This window comes from Sturnus vulgaris, chromosome W (genome assembly GCF_052056855.1).
Source record: "Sturnus vulgaris isolate bStuVul1 chromosome W, bStuVul1.hap1, whole genome shotgun sequence".
Classification (NCBI taxonomy): domain Eukaryota; kingdom Metazoa; phylum Chordata; class Aves; order Passeriformes; family Sturnidae; genus Sturnus; species Sturnus vulgaris.
In genome coordinates this window covers 43301656-43320510 of record NC_142282.1, presented here as the reverse complement: position 1 = coordinate 43320510, position 18855 = coordinate 43301656, and the positions used below count along the sequence as shown (strand labels likewise).

General features: G+C 45.3%; 1 protein-coding gene across 1 annotated transcript in view; it reads left to right on the top strand.

The window, feature by feature from the left end:
- Positions 1 to 13160, top strand: part of LOC148220197 (endogenous retrovirus group K member 8 Gag polyprotein-like) — a 52817-nt gene extending 39657 nt beyond the window's left edge. The window contains exon 2 of the mRNA XM_088155801.1: positions 11971 to 13160. Coding sequence (XP_088011927.1) covers positions 11971 to 13160 — 1190 coding nt within the window. The remainder of the gene's footprint in view (positions 1 to 11970) is intronic.
- The last annotated feature ends 5695 nt before the right edge of the window (positions 13161 to 18855 follow it).

Below are 18855 nucleotides of genomic sequence, written 5' to 3'. Positions count from 1 at the left end.
TAACACCTGACCTCACTGGGAAGACCCCTGCACCATCTACTCAGGTGCCCCAGGGCAAAACCCGGGACCCTGAGCCCCTCCCCCCCCAGCTGTTTGCAGGAGCCTGGCTGCCGCTGCCCAGTCCCCACTGTCTTCTGCCGCTGCTTCAGGTTTTTCGCTACACTTTAACCCCGTGCCTGACAGGACACCTTGTGGCTGCTGCTACAGCTGCAGAGTTTTTGCTACATTTTGTTTGCCACCCCGGGGTGTGCCCACCTCTGCCGTTCCAGTCACTGCTCCTTGGTTCCTGCTACAGCCCATTTCGCCATCCGGAGGAGCACCGTGACCGGCTGCCCCTGTGGATTTGTAAAGGAAGCCCCTTTTCTATCTCTTCTGCTGGCTTGCCTGCCATTACACACGTGCCGAGAGGCGAGTGAGCTCACTCCACAGCCGCCCCTGCAGCTGCGGGGCAATCATTGCAGCTGCCCTGCCTCACCGGGAGCCAACAGCGCCCCTGCCAGCTGTGACCGTGACTACACCAAAGGGGAAAGTGCTTGACAGCCAAGAGAAGACTGTTGTTGGGTCTCTGTTTTTTTCCTGTTTGTTGTTGCCACTGTTGTTTGTTTGCCTTGTTATATACATATATTATAGTAAAGAACTGTTATTCCTTTTCCCATATCTTTACCTGACAGCCCCATAATTTCAACGTTATTATAATTTGGGGGGAAGGGGGTCATATCTTCCATTCCAAAGGAGGTTCTCACCTTCCTTGGCAGACATCTGTCTTTCAAACCAAGACAGGCACTGATACAGCATGTAAACAATTGGCTGAGGAGCTTGTCTAAGCAACAGGCTTTTGGTTTCTATGACCATAGGACCCTGTTTGAGGATGAAGGTGTGCTTGGGAAATAAGGGCTTCACCTCATCAAGTGGGGAAAAGATATCTTTGCCAGTAGGATGGCTGTGGTTACTGTGCTAAAAAGAGAGACAAAGGACAGTAACACATATGGACCTCTTTATGGAAAAAAAGGCCAACTTTATTGTACGGACAGCCTGTATTTAAATTATGTTACGAGCAGCTAGGACAGGACAGTAGCTCATTGGACAACTGGGAAAAACATCCCTGGGACAGTACCTCAGGATGTATTCCATGGGAAAGACACTAGGTGTTAATCTTTATTATGAATTCCACTTTGTTTTTCACCATATTATCACCTTGGGAGACTTCCTCCCTAACTGAAGCTGTAGTCAGCCTGTGAGCCTGGGAATGGACTTGAAAGCCAGGAGAAATCCAGGCCTGAAAAAGAATTTCCAAGCTATAATTCCCTAGCTCTCTAAATGTGTGTGTCTACAGATGGCTTACCTAGTAAGGAGAAATTTAAACTACGAAAATAGGTGAGGAAGTAACCAGCAATCCTGTAAAGGAATGATAGACAGGGTTGAGAGCAAAATGCCTGGAGTGACAGACTGAAAGGGAATGCAACATAAAGAAATTAGGACTTAAAAAGGGTTGCCTCTAACAGTTGCATGTAAACAAGGAAGTGCCTGCAAGTCACCATTATGGTCAAGAAAACTCTAACAGATTCTTTCTGGGAAGTCAGCATGCTGGGGTGTTTAGACAGGATAGTAGATTGTTTCTTCTAGGCTGTTGGACAAGATGATCTTTTGAAGTCACTTCCAACCTGGGCTATTCTATGATTCAGTGTTTGAAAAATGCCAGGAGGCACGTTGTCCTGGGGTACAATGCAAAAATGTGTATTCTATCACCATCTGTTAAAATGTGGGAGGGGTGGTGATCCTTATCTCTGTGGGAGATATCCTCTGCTGATGTGCCATCTGATAAGATGGGGGGATGATCATCCTTATCTATTCACAACCCATCCTTCCTCCAGAAGATATATTCCGTTAATGGGCCATTAAGTCCTATTGTGTGACTGATAAGATTACATCACCCCATTGGGAGATGCCCCAACCAGGGGCAGGAGCCAAGCCTTTCCTACCTAGATAAAAAAACTGGGGTTTGGGACCCGAGGGCAGACCTTTCTACTGGATCCCAGAGGAAAGCCGGACCTTTTTCCACATCATTGCTGGATCTTCGGAGGAAAACTGCACCTTCTACAGGAGCACTGCTTCAACAGAACCACATCTGTCATCCAGGAGGACTGCAGCCACCATTTATACGGACTGCTACCAACACCCTGACTGACAGGGTGTCAGGTTGTATTTCTGACTGTGTTGGTGGTTGCTTCTTTTATATTATTGCATGTATTTTATTTTTTTCTCTTTTCTCCTATTAAATTGTATTACTGACTTGGAGTCTCGCACTGGTTTTACTTTCAAACCAACACATTAATTGGCGCCCAACGTGGGGCACGAAGGGTACTGAGAAAAGTCAGTATTACAATTTTGTTTTCACCATGATTCTCAACATGCTTACATGGGTTTTATATCTTGCTCTCTATATTTTTCCACACATGGGGAACTATCTGCCAGCTGTAATGCTCCTGTGTAGACCAGGATATGGTATAAAAATTGCTTTACTGGCCTATTATGTCTACTGCATGATAACCTCTGAAGCAATGAACATAATCCGGAATATATACTCGACTTTGTTTGCTTGTCCTAGTCTAGGTTGCTACATCCGGGGTTTTAACAATCACACCCAGCCCTTGGGGGGAGGGGTAAAGGATGATTTTTTCCAATCTTTCCGGCCTGATACAGTAGTTTTTGGAAATGTTGAGTTCCCGCTGGATGCTAAGGACAGCATAATATTGTTGTTAGTTCTGCTTTGTCTCCTCTGCACAGCCTTTACAGCCTACAACATGCTTAGAAACAGAACACTACATGGCGTATTGATGCGTATTCTTGAGGAAGAGGAAAAAAGAAACAAATCAACTTCGTCCACGACTGCACAGAATGTCACAAAGAAGAGAAGAACCAAACAAAAAGCAACAGTGCCCGTGTCTATGCAGACTGCCACAAAGGAGGAAAAAGCCAAAAGCAAAGCAACAGTGTCCGTGTCTATGCAGTCTGCCACAGAGGAGAAAAAAGACAGAAGCACCATCAGCATCTCCACACAAACGATCACTGAGCCAGAACAGCCTAGACCAGTAGCAGTTGCGCCCGTTCAGAAGAAGAAATCAAAGAGCAAATCAGTTCGCATAGTGACTGACGAGGACGTGGCAGGACCTTCGCACCCAGCAGAAGTGACAGAGCCAGAAATCATCACTCGCTCTCTATCCCTGGGTGAGCTGCGTGACCTGCGGAGGGAATTCACCCGCCAGACAAATGAGTCCATCTTGACCTGGCTGCTCCGCATCTGGGACGCTGCAGCCAATGACACCATTCTGGATGGATGTGAGGCCAGGCAACTGGGATCTCTGTCCCGGGATGTGGTCATTGACCAGGGGATTGGGAGAACCCAAGAAACTCTCAGCCTCTGGCGGCGACTGCTGACAAGTGTGAAGGACAGATACCTTTGTAAAGAAGATCTTCAGGTGCACCAAGGAAAATGGAGCACAATAGAACAAGGTATCCGATGCCTGAGGGAATTGGCCGTGCTGGAGATCATTTTCTCAGAAGATGAGAGATTTCCTAAGAGCCCAGACTGTGTCCGGTGCACGTCACAGATGTGGTTGAGATTTGCACGACTTGGACCAGACATGTATTCCCGTTACCTGGCAACGCTGCAGTGGAGGGAAGGTGAGGACATGGTAGGCGTCTTGGCCAATAAACTAAGAATTTATGAGGACACTGTCACAGCCCCATTTCGTACCCATGTCTCATCCGTGGAAACACGGCTGGTGGAGCAAGTCCGAAGCCTGATTGAAGAGGGCCATCAGAAACTAAAAAAAGAACTTAAGGAAAACAACTACCAGATCTCTCCTGAACCAACAAGAGTTTCTGCCATTAGGAGCCGGCGTTCCTCAGGCAGGGAGAGAGGACACACTCCACGAGGTAACCTCTGGTTTTTCCTTCAGGAGCATGGAGAAGACATGAGGAAGTGGGATGGAAAACCCACCTCCTCCTTAGCAGCCCGGGTACGTGAGCTGAAAAGAGGGACACCTACCCCAAGAAGTTCATCTAGAGTCAATGCTGCTCCAGTCTCTCGTGTACAGAACTCCAGACAGTATCAGAATGATGATATTACTGATCCTCTTGAAGGAACCTCAAGAACCTATTTAGAGGGAGAGAGCAACGTGTACCAGGATCAGGAATAGAGGAGCCCTGCCTCTAGCCAGGTAGAGGAGAGGGATAATCGGATCTATTGGACTGTGTGGATCCGATGGCCTGGCACATCCGACCCACAAAAACATAAGGCTTTGGTTGACACCGGCGCCCAGTGTACTCTGATGCCATCAAAGTATGTAGGAGAAGAATCCATCTCTATTTCTGGGGTAACAGGAGGATCCCAGCAGCTGACTGTAGTGGAGGCCGAAGTGAGTTTAACTGGGAACAGGTGGCAGAAACACCCCATCGTGACTGGCCCAGAGGCCCCATGCATCCTTGGCATAGACTATCTTAGAAATGGATACTTCAAAGACCCAAAAGGATATCGCTGGGCTTTCGGGATAGCTGCTGTAGAGACAGACGGCATTAGAAAACTGAGCACCTTGCCTGGTCTTGCAGATGACCCCTCTGCTGTGGGACTACTGAGAGTTGAAGGGCAACAGGTACCAATCGCCAGAACAACAGTACACCGCCGGCAATACCGTACTGACAGAGACTCAGTGATTCCCATCCATGAAATGATCCGTAAACTGGAGAGCCAAGGGGTGGTCAGCAAAACCCACTCACCCTTCAACAGCCCCATCTGGCCTGTACGTAAATCTGAAGGAGAATGGAGATTGACCGTAGACTATCGTGCATGGAATGAGGTGACTCCACCGCTGAGCGCTGCTGTGCCAGACATGCTGGAACTCCAGTACGAGCTGGAGTCCAAGGCAGCAAAGTGGTATGCCACTATCGATATCGCCAATGCATTTTTCTCCATTCCTCTGGCAGCAGAATGCAGGCCTCAGTTTGCTTTCACCTGGAGGGGCGTGCAGTACACCTGGAATCGTCTGCCCCAGGGGTGGAAGCACAGTCCCACCATCTGTCATGGACTGATCCAGGCTGCACTGGAGAAGGGTGAGGCCCCCGAACATCTACAGTATATCGATGACATCATTGTATGGGGCAGCACAGCAGGGGAAGTCTTCGAGAAAGGAGAGAAGATTATCCAGATTCTGCTGAAAGATGGTTTTGCCATTAAGTGAAGTAAAGTTAAGGGACCAGCTCAGGAAATTCAGTTTCTAGGAGTCAAGTGGCAAGATGGACGTCGTCAGATCGCAACAGAGGTAATTAATAAGATCACCGCTATGTCTCCACCTACCAACAAGAAGGAAACACAAGCTTTCCTAGGTGCCATAGGCTTTTGGAGAATGCACATTCCTGAGTACAGTCAGATTGTGAGCCCTCTCTACCTGGTTACCCGCAAGAAGAACGATTTCCACTGGGGCCCTGAGCAGCAGCAAGCCTTCGCCCAGATCAAGCAAGAGATTGCTCATGCAGTAACCCTTGGCCCAGTCAGGACGGGACCAGATGTGAAGAACGTGCTCTACTCTGCAGCCGGGAACCATGGTTTGTCTTGGAGCCTGTGGCAGAAGGTGCCTGGTAAGACTTGGGGTCAACCACTGGGATTCTGGAGCAGAAGCTACAAAGGATCTGAAGCCAACTACACTCCCACAGAGAAGGAGATCTTGGCCGCCGATGAAGGAGTTCAAGCTGCCTCAGAGGTGATTGGCACAGAAACACAACTCCTCCTGGCACCCCGACTACCAGTCCTGGGCTGGATGTTCAAGGGAAAGGTGCCTTCCACACATCACGCCACTGACACCACATGGAGCAAGTGGATTGCCCTCATCACTCAGCGTGCCCGTATTGGGAATCCAAATCGCCCTGGGATTCTGGAAATAATTACAAACTGGCCTGAAGGTGAGACTTTTGGATTGTCTTCTGAAGAAGAAGAGGAGCAAGTGGCACGTGCTGAGGAAGCCCCACCATATAATGAGCTACCGGAGACCGAAAGACGATATGCCCTCTTCACTGATGGTTCCTGCCGAATTGTAGGCACTAACCGGAAATGGAAAGCTGCAGTATGGAGCCCCACATGACAGGTTGCACAAGCTACCGAGGGACAAGGTGGATCGAGTCAGGTCGCAGAGCTAAAAGCCATCCAGTTGGCTTTGGATATTGCTGAACGAGAGAAGTGGCCAAGGCTCTATCTCTACACTGACTCATGGATGGTAGCTAATGCTCTGTGAGGTTGGCTGGATCGCTGGAAAAAGGCCAACTGGCAACGCAGAGGGAAACCCATATGGGCAGCTAAGATTTGGCAGGACATTGCTGCCCGAATAGAGAAACTGACCATAAAGGTTCGACACGTGGATGCACACGTACCCAAAAGCCGGGCTAATAAAGAACATCACAACAACGAGCAGGTGGACCGAGCTGCCAAAGTGAAAGTATCACAGGTGGATCTAGACTGGCAGCACAAGGGAGAATCATTCCTAGCTCGTTGGGCCCATGATGCCTCTGGTCATCAGGGGAGAGATGCGACGTACCGATGGGCCCGTGACCGAGGGGTGGACCTTACCATGGACAGCATCTCACAGGTCATCCACGACTGCAAGACCTGTGCCGCAATCAAACAGGCCAAGCGGGTGAAGCCTCTGTGGCACGGTGGATGATGGTCAAAGTACAGGTATGGGGAAGCCTGGCAAATTGACTACATCACCCTTCCCCAAACCCACCAGGGCAAGCGCAACGTACTGACCATGGTGGAAGCAACTACAGGATGGTTGGAAACCTACCCTGTGCCTCATTCCACTGCCTGGAACACCATCTTGGGCCTAGAAAAACAAGTCCTTTGGAGGCATGGTACCCCTGAGAGAATTGAATCATACAACGGAACCCATTTCAAGAACGGCCTTATCAACACCTGGGCCAAAGAACATGGTATTGAATGGATATATCATATCCCTTACCACGCGCCAGCGGCCGGGAAAGTTGAACGGTCTAATGGACTCCTTAAGACTACTTTGAAAGCACCAGGTGGTGGAACCTTCAGAAATTGGGAAATGAACTTGGCCAAAGCCACCTGGATGGTTAACACCCGAGGGTCCATCAATCGAGCCGGTCCTGCCCACTCTGAACCCCTGCACACAGTGGATGGGGACAAGGTCCCTGTGGCACACATGAAAGGTATTTTAGGAAAGACTGTTTGGATTAATCCCACCACAGGCAAAGGCAAACCGATCTGTGGGATTGTTTTTGCTCAAGGACCTGGTTGCACTTGGTGGGTAATGCAGAAAGATGGGGAAACCCTTTGTGTACAGCAAGGAGACCTAATTTTTAGTGAGAACTATATGTAAGGTTTCAATTTGTATCATATATCTGTAACAGGGTATTGGTTTGAGTATGATGTAGAAGGTAATAGAATAAGGGGTGGATTATGTCCTGGGGTACAATGCAAAAATGTGTATTCTATCACCATCTGTTAAAATGTGGGAGGGGTGGTGATCCTTATCTCTGTGGGAGATATCCCCTGCTGATGTGCCATCTGATAAGATCAGAGGGATGGTCATCGTTATCTTTTCACAACCCATCCTTCCTCCAGAAGACATATTCTGTTAATGGGCCATTAAGTCCTATTGTGTGACTGATAAGATTACATCATCCCATTGGGAGATGCTCCAGCCAGGGGCAGGAGCCAAACATTTCCTACCTAGATAAAAACTGAGATTTGGAACACCAAGACAGTCCTTTCCACTCGATCCCCGAGGAAAGTCGGACCTTTTTCCACATCATCGCTGGATCTTCGGAGGAAAACTGCACCTTCTACAGGAGCACAGGTTCAACTGAACCACATCTGTCATCCAGGACTGCAGCCAGCATTTATACGGACTGCTACCAACACCCTGACTGACAGGGTGTCAGGTTGTATTTCTGACTTTGTTGGTGGTTTTTCTTTTATATTACTGCATGTATTTTATTTTTTCTCTTTTCTCCGATAAAATTGTATTATTGACTTGGAGTCTCGCACTGGTTTTACTTTCAAACCAACACAACCCCAAACCTCGCTCCCTGGGATCCCCCAAAATTCCACAAATTCTTCCCCAAAATCAACTTGGGACCCCTCAAAACTCACCTGGATCTCCCCAAACCTCCCCCCCCCCCCCCAATTCACCTGGGAACCCCCAAATCCCCAGAATTCTACCCAAAATTCACCTGGGACCCTAAAAACCTTTAAATTCGCTCCATAATGACCGGCACCTTTACACACTCCATTTTCCTACAAAAGGATCTAGAGCCCTGGGTGCTTCATATACAAACTAAACAGAAAAAACCTTTCTATTCATTCTCAGCAAAAAGAATTCCTATTCCTCCTTCTTTTTGACAAAAAGGCCCTCACTTTCAAACTTATTCTCTTGCTCACTTACCTGCATAATGCTTAGTCCCTGTTCTGCATGCTCATTTTCTTCACTTTTACAAGGAATCCTCTCCTCATCTTCTTCTTCCCCTGCTTCTTCCATTTCCTGTGCCTAGATCACCTGTTTCACAGTTAGATTTGTTTCTCCAGCTGATTTTTGACAACTGTCCCTATCTTGTGGCACCACTCGCTCAAGAGAGGTGATTGTCCTGCTCTGCTGTGGGCTGGGACTGCGCTCTCTTCAAGCCCTGGGGGCAATTTTAGATGCCACACCTTCAGAAAGACCTCAGGCTATTGGAGAAATGTCCAAAGGAAGGACATAGAGACCATGGAGGGGCTGGAGGGGAAGCCATACAAAGAGTGGCTGAGGGCATTTGGTTCAGCTGCAGAGAGGACACTGAGCTCACACCTCACTTGGCACCTCTCAGCTCCTCTCAAGGGCAGCACAGGGACAGCTTTACTCTCTGCTCTCTGCGACAAGGGACAGGAGCCAAGGCAATGCCAGGAGCTGTGTCAGGGGACGATTAGGCTGGCTATCAGGGAAAGGTTTTTTCCCTCAGAGGCTGGTCAGGCACTGAATAGGTTCTCCAGGCAATGGGCACAGCCCCAAGGCTGCCAGAGATCCAGGAGCTTTTGGCCAATGCTCTCAGGGATGCAGAGGGTGGGACTGTTGGAGTGTCTGTGCAGGGCCAGGAGTTGGACTTTGACGATCCCTAGGGGTCCCTTCCGACTCAGGAAACTCTTACCATTTTCCCCTCTTTCCTCTCTTTGCACAATGCTCTCACCTTACTGTTCCACCGTATGTTCCAGTTCTGAAACCTCCGCTACTTCTTTCCAGTTCAAGCACAGTTCTACTGGTTACAATCCAAAGATATACAGATTGAAAAACAACCAAAAAGAAACACCTGTTTGGAATGTCGTGGTCTTATTTGGATCTCGAACTATGAAGTCGATTGTGCCTTGCAAGTTCTAAAAGCTAAACAACAACAAAAAACACCCACCACACCGTTTTAACATAGGGATTTGCTTTCTTCTAAGAAATCCATATCCCTTCTCAAAATGGATCTATTTCAGTAAGAGATCATCTTGAATAGATCACTTACTATCTAAAGAACCTGGAACACTCAAATCCGTAATGATAAGCCTGTTACCTTGTCGTTTTCTGTTCCAAAGGCAAATGAATTTGCTCAAGTGCCGTTTGTAACAAGGAGAGTTCAAAGTGTGGCTCTGAGAAATGTTTTGGTTTCCCTCTCCTATCTCTATCAAAAGCACTTTCTTCAATGGCTGAAACAATACTTGATATAGTCTGAATTTTAAAGGTCATGAAAATTTTCTCAAAAGTGAAAAATTAATATAGCAGTCAGGTTTTAAACCAACAGGAATTTTTGTTGTACCTTTTTGAAGATTTCCTTCACACTAAAATGCTGGCTGATGGATACCTAGAAGAAATTAATTCCCACAAAATGCTTCTGGGTAAGCCATTACGTCATCCATTACAATTTGCTTCAGTGTCCCGTTCCTGTCCAATTGAAGGTCCCTGTTTAAGAGACTCAAGTTGGGAGGGAAATAAAATTAAATATGACTACAGTGCCTTTAAATCTAAATCGAACTTCCTGATCAATCTCATAAAACCTTTAGGCTAAATGTTGCCATTGATCTGTTTCTACTGAACACAATCACGTCCTGGCTTGTTACAGGTTAATTCATTACAAAGAAAGAAATGCACAGAAGTTAAAATATTTCCAAAGAAGCATTTGACATCCTTCCTTTTGGATGGGGAACCATTCCAACACTGTTGGCGGCCTAGTAGGAGCTCTGGCTCTGCAGCCTGTCTATAGAAAACTACCTTAGTTATGTTAAAGGTCTGTTCAAGGTTACCGTGTCTTTGGCGTGACTATAGGAGAAAAACAAAATCATAAATTTTCTCGTTGAGATAAGCAAGAACAAAGGAAAAGACATCTGGGGAAGCAAGATCCTGTTTAGTTGACATACCATGTCCACTTCAAAGAGTATCTTACGCAATAACTAGACTGTAGAAAGATAGATCTTAGATGAACCAATAGAATTACTATTAACATATATACGTCTTTTGTGTAACCAATCGTACTCTTTGTAACAAACTCTAAGTAACCACTGAAAACGTATAAAAATCATCTCTTTGTTAAAAATAAAGACTCTGATCTTTGCATTCATATTGAGTGCGTGTTATTGATTCCTGTTCTCCAGCATGAAAACCCCAGCATCTTGGTGACCCCGACGTGATGATCCGAAGGGGCCAGACTGCTTAACAGTTGGACTTTTATGTGGAGGGTCTCTGTGCGTGCCACCTATGGGAACGTTGACTTCCCGCAGCGGTTGTGACCTGACTTCCGAGAGAGGCACGAGTGGCCACTGTCGACCAGTGAGTTGGAGCCTTAGACGGCTGTAAAAAATTTGCGGGATGGGAAACACGGTATCAGCTATTGATAAGGCTACTGTTGATGCCTTAATGAAACTTGCCCAAAAGTAAGGAGAGACTGTTGATCGGTCTTCGCTCGTGAATTTGCTGTATTGGGCTAAACATGGTGTTTTTTTAAAAGACTCTACCGATGTTTTTAAAGAGACTACTTGGCAAGAAGTCGGGGCAGATTTGTGGGAAGCTATACAAGCTGGGAATAAGGAGGTAAAATCCTTAGCTCCTACGTACTGGCAGCTGCGCATGTTAATTGAACAAATGGGTGCTGAAATTGAGCTGGAACTCACAGCACAGACCATGGTCACTGCCGTAGCTGGTAAACTCACCCAAGAGTCTGCTACTGTCCCACCCGCGTACGTGTCAGCCCCTGCGGCCCATGGCCCCTATGATGATTTAATACCACCCTGGGACCCTACCGATGATCATAATGTGCCTTCCTTTGCACCCCCGGAACCTACGGCACCCTCTGCGCCCTCGGTACCTACGGCACCCCCAGTAACAATGAGCGTAGCGCCCGCTAATCCCACTAATACTGACCCCGTGTTACATCTGCCCTCACCTCCCACTTTCGACCCAGCGACTGTGCCTCTTCCCGAAGAAACAGGAATGGACACGGACGATTTACAGTCCACACTGCAAAAGCAGACCGAAACCATGCTTGAACTGTTAGGTGAAATGAAGCGGCTTGATAAGGGTTCCAAAAGTAAAACGATTCGGGAAGCATATAAAAAGGCCCATAACGCCATTCTCTCCGGCCTCAAAACTTTAGAGGAAAATTCTTGTTCTGCACCAAATGCTTCTACATCTCAACGCCGACAGAACATTATCAATTTGGTTAAGGCGGGGGAGTGGGATATGCCTACTGCAAATCAATTTCTAACATCTAAAGGTTTACCCCCAATAATGCTTTCTGAAATTGAAAACACAAATGTTTCTCATTCTACAGAAAAGGAAGGGACGGGATTGTTAACTACCTTTAATGACTCTTTTCAGCGTTGGTGGAACAAAGGAGGGGAGGGAGGCTCGGGAGGCTCCGGAGGCTTGGGAGGCTCGCGAGGCTCAGGGAAAGGTCCTGACAAAACTTCCATCCCCAAAGACCCTTCTTTTGACATGAATAAGAGGTGGAAAGGAGTGGTAACAAATGCTGAGTTGACGGGAGATTTTCAGTTTGTCTCAGCTCCGGTGGTGCGAGGAACTGGTGGTAATAATGCTTGGCAGCCCTTAGACTGGCAAATGATAGCAAGGGTTCAAAAATCTGTAATGGACTACGGTGTTGATAATCGCTTGGTAAGGCGGCAAGTAGAAGCATTGCTAAAATATCAAGAACTCGTCCCTGCCGACCTTAAGGCTATGTTTGAGCTTATACTAGGACCTACTAGTTATATGTTATTTTTAGCAAAGTGGCAACAAAGATTGGAGCTTAAACAATTAGATAATGTCAATTTGCCGCAAGGTGATCCTCTACGCTTTGCCACGCTAGATATGCTTATGGGAAATGGTCAATTCATCGATCCACAAAGACAGGCAATGTTAGGGGCTCGCATTTTAGCTCAAAGCAAATCTGCTGCTTTAGAAGCTTTTAACAACTTGCCCCAAGTAGGTAAGCCTGGACAACCTTATTTACATATTCAGCAAAAGGAAGATGAATCCTTTTTGTCTTTTGTGGACAGGATTAAAGAAGGAGTAGAGGTAGCACCAGATGTCCCTCCTGATATGAAAGATACTTTAGTAAAAGAAATAGCTATGCAAAATGCAAATGCCACCTGCAAGCGATTATTAGCAGCATTACCAGCTCGTATGACAATAATACAAATGATTGAACAATGTTCACGAGCCCCTTTAGAAATTGAAAAGGACAAAGCTCGAATTCATGCTGCTGCTTTAGCTGCAGCCATTACTCAAGCACACAAGCAAGGGAACGGGGACAAAGGCCCTCCCAATACATGCTATAATTGCGGTCATACCGGACATATTAGAAAGCATTGTCCTTCAAGTTTGGCAAAACAACAACAAAATAACAGTATGAACCTCACATCTACATCATTTGTCGGCACTTGCCGCCGATGTGAAAAGTTTGGCCACAAGGCAAATGAATGCCGATCCAAATTTAAAAAGGATGGGACACCGTTGGCGGGAAACGAGATGAGCTGCAAGGGGGGGGGGGCGGAGAACAAAAAGAACCCCTCAGTAGCCATGGCTGTCTCTACAACATGCTCCCCGCCACAAAAAGGAGCGCTAGAGTCTATTTGGTAACTAGAGACTCCGTGACTATTTTTGATGATTCTGTTACCGTCATCGATAGTACTACCAAAGGTCCACTAGGTGACGGTATGGCCGCATTATTGCTAGGGAGATCGTTGGCCACTTTAGACAGCATTTTCGTTTTACCTGGTGTAATTGATGCTGATTATAGTGGTATTATCAGAATAGTAGTGAAAGTCTTTTCCCCACCAATGTTCATTCCACAAGGTAGTGTAATTGCTCAACTTGTTCCTTTTCTTCCCCAGGTTCCAACAGCTACTAATTCACAAAGATCTGGTGGTTTTGGTAGTACTGGACCCTTAATTGCCTTTGCTCAAGTCATGACTAGTGATAGACCGACCCGGCAAGTAACCGTAAAATTGTATTCTGATAATATCGATGATTCCAAAATGCTTGAACATTCAATGATGCTAGACACTGGGTCATACGTCACCATAATACCACTAATTGCTTGGCCTCAGCAGTGGCCCACTACACTCTTAAATGAGCAAATCTTAGGAGTTGCTGGAACCACCCGTACTTTACAAAGTTAGGAATTCGTAGAAATTACTGATAAAGAGGGAAACAAGGCTGTAGTAAAACCTTATGTACTAGACACTCCTCTTTGGATCCTTGGTAGAGACATGCTTAGTCAATGGAATGTCATTTTAACCAACCAACATTTTCAGGGGCGGCCACTGAGCCGATAGGTGCTCGACCCACTATACAACTAACATGGAAATCTGACCAACCAGTATGGGTGGCTCAGTGGCCCATCACTAAAGATAAATTAGAGCATCTCCATTCATTAGTACAAGAACAATTAGCCTTTGGTCATTTACAACCTTCTATGAGTCCCTGGAATACCCCCGTTTTTGTTATACAAAAAAAGTCGGGAAAATGGAGATTTTTACATGACTTAAGGGCAGTCAATAATCAAATGCACTCTAGGAATTCTGCAACCAGGTTTGCCATCGCCAGCTGGTTTACCAAAAAACTATCACCTGTTTATTATTGATATCAAAGATTGCTTTTTTAGCATTCTGTTGCACCCTGAAGATACCAAACGATTTGCATTTAGTGTGCCCTCCATTAATCACAGTGCACCTATGAAAAGATATGAGTGGGTGGTACTCCCTCAAGGTATGAAAAATAGTCCTACAATTTGTCAATGGTTTGTAGACCAAGCCTTACATCAATGGAGACTTAATAATCCAAATTTTCTAACATATCATTATATGGATGACATTTTAGTCGCAAGTGAATTTCCATTACCCCACTTAAAACAAAAGGAATTATTGCTAGAATTAGAAAAGTGGGGATTGAAAGTGGCAGAAAAAAAGGTGCAATTCTCCGACCCTTGGTCTTACTTGGGCTTTAAAATAACACAAGCTCACTTTGTGCCTCAAAAGGTAACTTTACATGCAAATATTGAAACAGTCAATGATGTGCAAAAGCTTCTAGGAGACATTCAAAGCATACGTGCATGGGCAGGTATTTCAAATCAAGACTTAGATCCTTTAAGAAAATTGTTACAAGGTTCAAAGGACATTAATGATAAAAGGTGACGTTTCTTCCACCCGCTGCCCACCTCACCTGGGCTACCGGCTAGCTCCGGGAAGCCTACGTCGGTGAGTGGCCCCTCCCCGGCACCACTCTGGGAGCCGCAGAAGGGGTGTAGCAACAGCTACGCCTGGGCGAGTCGTCAGGGAGGGATAAAGAGTCGCAGGAGAGACCTTTTACGGTTCTGGGGGAAGGGATTTATTGAAGGAAAAGGTAACAAGTCCGGAGGTTAGGAGGGGGAACCGCAAAAGGCAGTTAGAATGGGTTCTACACAGGCCTAAGTACGGGGGAGGAGCAAGGGGAAGGCACAAAACTCTGGCCAATAACGGTTAACGGGGGGAGGTACAGAGGGTGGGGAAAGGGGTACATTGAGCCAATAAGGTAAACCGAGGGTGGGGATACATACAATATAACCAATCATGAATACAAGAGGGAATGCTTGACACAGAAACTTCTAGAACAAAGGGAGGGGCTACAAAGGATTGACATCCCGTGGGGCAGGGTTTAGGGTGAAGGACGGGGAAGGTTCCAGATAAAGGGGAGGGGTTTAGGATGACTGACTAGGACAAGGGCGGGAAAGGGAAAAACCATTATGCACTTAACTTAGGGGAAAGAAACTTGGATGAACCATCAACACAGAAGGAAAATTAACATTAAACAACATAACACATCAAAAAGGGAATTAACCCAAGAAGGGAAACAAGCACTACAAATAATTGCTAAAAAGTTGCATTGTACAACTGCTTTTAGGTTTGATCCTACCATACCAATAAACCTTTATATCATTAACTACCCTGCTGAACAAATTGCTATAATTGGGCAGGAATCATTCAAGACTTTCTTCTTATTGGAATGGGTGTTTTTAGCATGTAGCCCCACTTCCTCTGTTACAAGACATATTGATCATTTAGGATCCTTAATTCTGAAAGCACGCCAACGAGTGCGTACTGTTTTTGGAGTTGATGCATCTTCTCTTTATGTGCCCGTAAATAATTTGTCTCTTTGCACTGAATGGCAATCACTATTGTATACATTTGCTACAGCCACTATTGGCTTAGAACTTGACAATCATTATCCGTCACATGCCTTGTTTTCCACTAACCTCCCACTAAAAGGTCAAACATTGCGAAACTCTAAGCCAATTCCCAATGCGATCACTGTTTTTACTGATGCCAGTGGAAGGACCAAAAGGTTCGGATATGCAATATGGAAAAATGGCAACTGGGATGTCGTAGTTTACCAACATCCGGAAGGATCAGTACAATTACTTGAACTCAAGGCTGTAACCTTAGCTTTTCAACACTTTGACTTTCAAGAAATTAATCTCGTTAGCGATTCCTTGTATGTTGCCTCTATCTTGGAAAGAATTGAGGACGCATTAATAGGTCGAATCTCAAACTCCTTAATTTATCATGAACTCGTTCTTCTAGTAAATGTAATTAATATCAGGCACCATGCCTTTTTCTCAACACATATCCACAGCCATCTCAATCTACCAGGGTTTTTATCAGAAGGAAACGCCAAAATTGACCAAATCGTATCCTCACCAGCCATTGGACTCAGTAATTTTGACCTTGCCGTTGCCTCTCATGCCTTTTTTCACCAGTCAGCATTAAGCCTACAGAAGGAATTCCATCTAACAAAACGAGAGGCACGAGGTATCATAGCATGTTGTCCTGATTGTGCAAAACTACCCCCAATCCAGTTACAAGGAGTGAACCCTCGTGGTCTCCACCCTAGAACATTGTTTCAATCAGATGTCACAATCGTGCCATCATTTGGACGCTTTAAACATGTACATGTCACTGTTGATACCTGTAGCAGACTAGTATGGGCAACGCCTATGATAAACGCCAAAAGTAAGGCAACCTGCAGACACTGGTTAGAAGCTTTTGCAGTGCTTGGTGTCCCACAACAAATAAAAACAGATAACGGTCCTAATTATGTTAGTTCTACTTCACGTGAGTTCCTACGTAGATGGAACATTACCCATGTCACAGGAGTACCTCACAATAGTACTGGGCAAGCTATTGTAGAACGCAAACATCAAGACCTTAAACGCCTTTTCTCTGCTTTACAAAGGGAGGGGAATGTCACCCTCTCTCCACAAGAAATCGTAGCAAAAACATTGTATGTCCACAATTGGAAAATGTGGATGGAACGCCCTGAGCTAAAAACCCAAAGGTTGCCCATTACACTGCATTTTTGCAAGGATGAATCTTTGACTGTTCATAAGATACAAGTATTTGTATGGGAACCCCAATCACAACAATGGACTGGTCCCCACCAATTATTGACATGGGGACGGGGTTATGCTTGTGTATTAACAGGTGCTAAACCTAATTGGATCCCAGCCAAGTGGGTCAAGCCTTGGATATCAAAGATTGAGGAAACTGGAGAAGACACGGAGCCAAATTCAACGGTGGACGAATAGAGTGCAAGATCATCCCGATCCTAATCATTATTCTCAAGGAACCAATAAGAACACACCCTAATATCCCAGACTTTCCAGATGTGATTGATTTGCGTAGACTAGTACAGAAATATCTTAGGTCTAGAATACAAGAAGTATTATTTCCTCGTTGCGGTTGTGTAGTATGGAAATTAGGAACTTTCTTATGTGGAAATTGTAAAAGGGAGTATAACTCCAGTGATATTTATACTTGCTTTTTGGGATGTAATGAATGTCAGGAACGCCAATCAGTAAGACCTTTAGAATCACTTAGAAAGTGGTTAAAACTGCCTGACTTAACTGTTAGTGAAGCTATAAGCCTATTTGAATCAATAGAAGAAAGGAATTTAGCATTGTATGCGTGGTATATTTTAAATTATACAAAGCTAGTTGAGACTGCTTGGTGTACTATTATTATATCTAGCCAATATACTGTTGCCTGCAAAATCCATAGCAATAATGATGCTAATTAAGCTACTAACACTATGTTTGACTCTTACCCAGTGCTTTTCGCAATCAATCAACCTCCCTCAAGAGAACTTCTGGATCGCTTGGGCCAGCAAAACTGGTAACACAAATTTTTGTTTACATCTTAGTGCAGCCACTGACCCATTTAAAACTTGCCTCATTGGGTCACTGGTACAACCACAAGAAATCACTATAGCCCCCCCCTATCAATTGCTCAGAAGTAAAAACAACAGTCACTGCCTGGCAAAAATATTCAAATCTCTAAATACAACCCTGCCATGGGATCCTCAAGAGTTAAATTTACTAGACAGCCAAAAAGCAAATCACTCCGGATGTGTGTATTTTGGGCAGACTAGTTGGAACATTAACGAATCTAAAAAACAAGTCTGGCTAACCCCTCGTAAGTTTTACAATAGTAGTGAACATTGTGGATCATCCCCCTATGGGTGGGGTTCAGGTCATATTCACTTAGACATTTCTAAGCCCCTTTCCCTACCTCAAGGTCTATATTTAATCTGTGGAGATAGAGCCTGGCAAGGAATACCTAGCGTGCTGGACAGCTAAACAGGCCAATGTCACTACACAAGTTCTGTCCCAAATGGCTCAAGATATGAGTAGTCTCCGACAAGCTATTCTTCAAAACAGAGCAGCTATTGATTACCTTTTGTTGGCCCAAAGTAAAGACTGTGAAGATTTTGAAGGAATGTGTTGTTTTAACTTGTCCGATCATAGTGATTCAATCCATCAGCAGCTAGAATGGCTTCAAGATCACGCTAAGAAGATTACTGTCAATCACAACCCCCTTGATGACGGGTTAATGTCTTTTGAGATTTCTGCATGGGTAAAAGATATCCTTAAGATAGGAATTATTATTGTACTAATTGTAGTAACTGTGTTATGGATGGGACCTTGCATCATCCAGTGTTATTCCTTTCAAATTCGACGTATGGCCAATGCTATTTTTGAAAAGAAAGGGGGAGATGTTGGCGGCCTAGTAGGAGCTCTGGCTCTGCAGCCTGTCTATAGAAAACTACCTTAGTTATGTTAAAGGTCTGTTCAAGGTTACCGTGTCCTTGGCGTGACTATAGGAGAAAAACAAAATCATAAATTTTCTCGTTGAGATAAGCAAGAACAAAGGAAAAGACATCTGGGGAAGCAAGATCCTGTTTAGTTGACATACCATGTCCACTTCAAAGAGTATCTTACGCAATAACTAGACTGTAG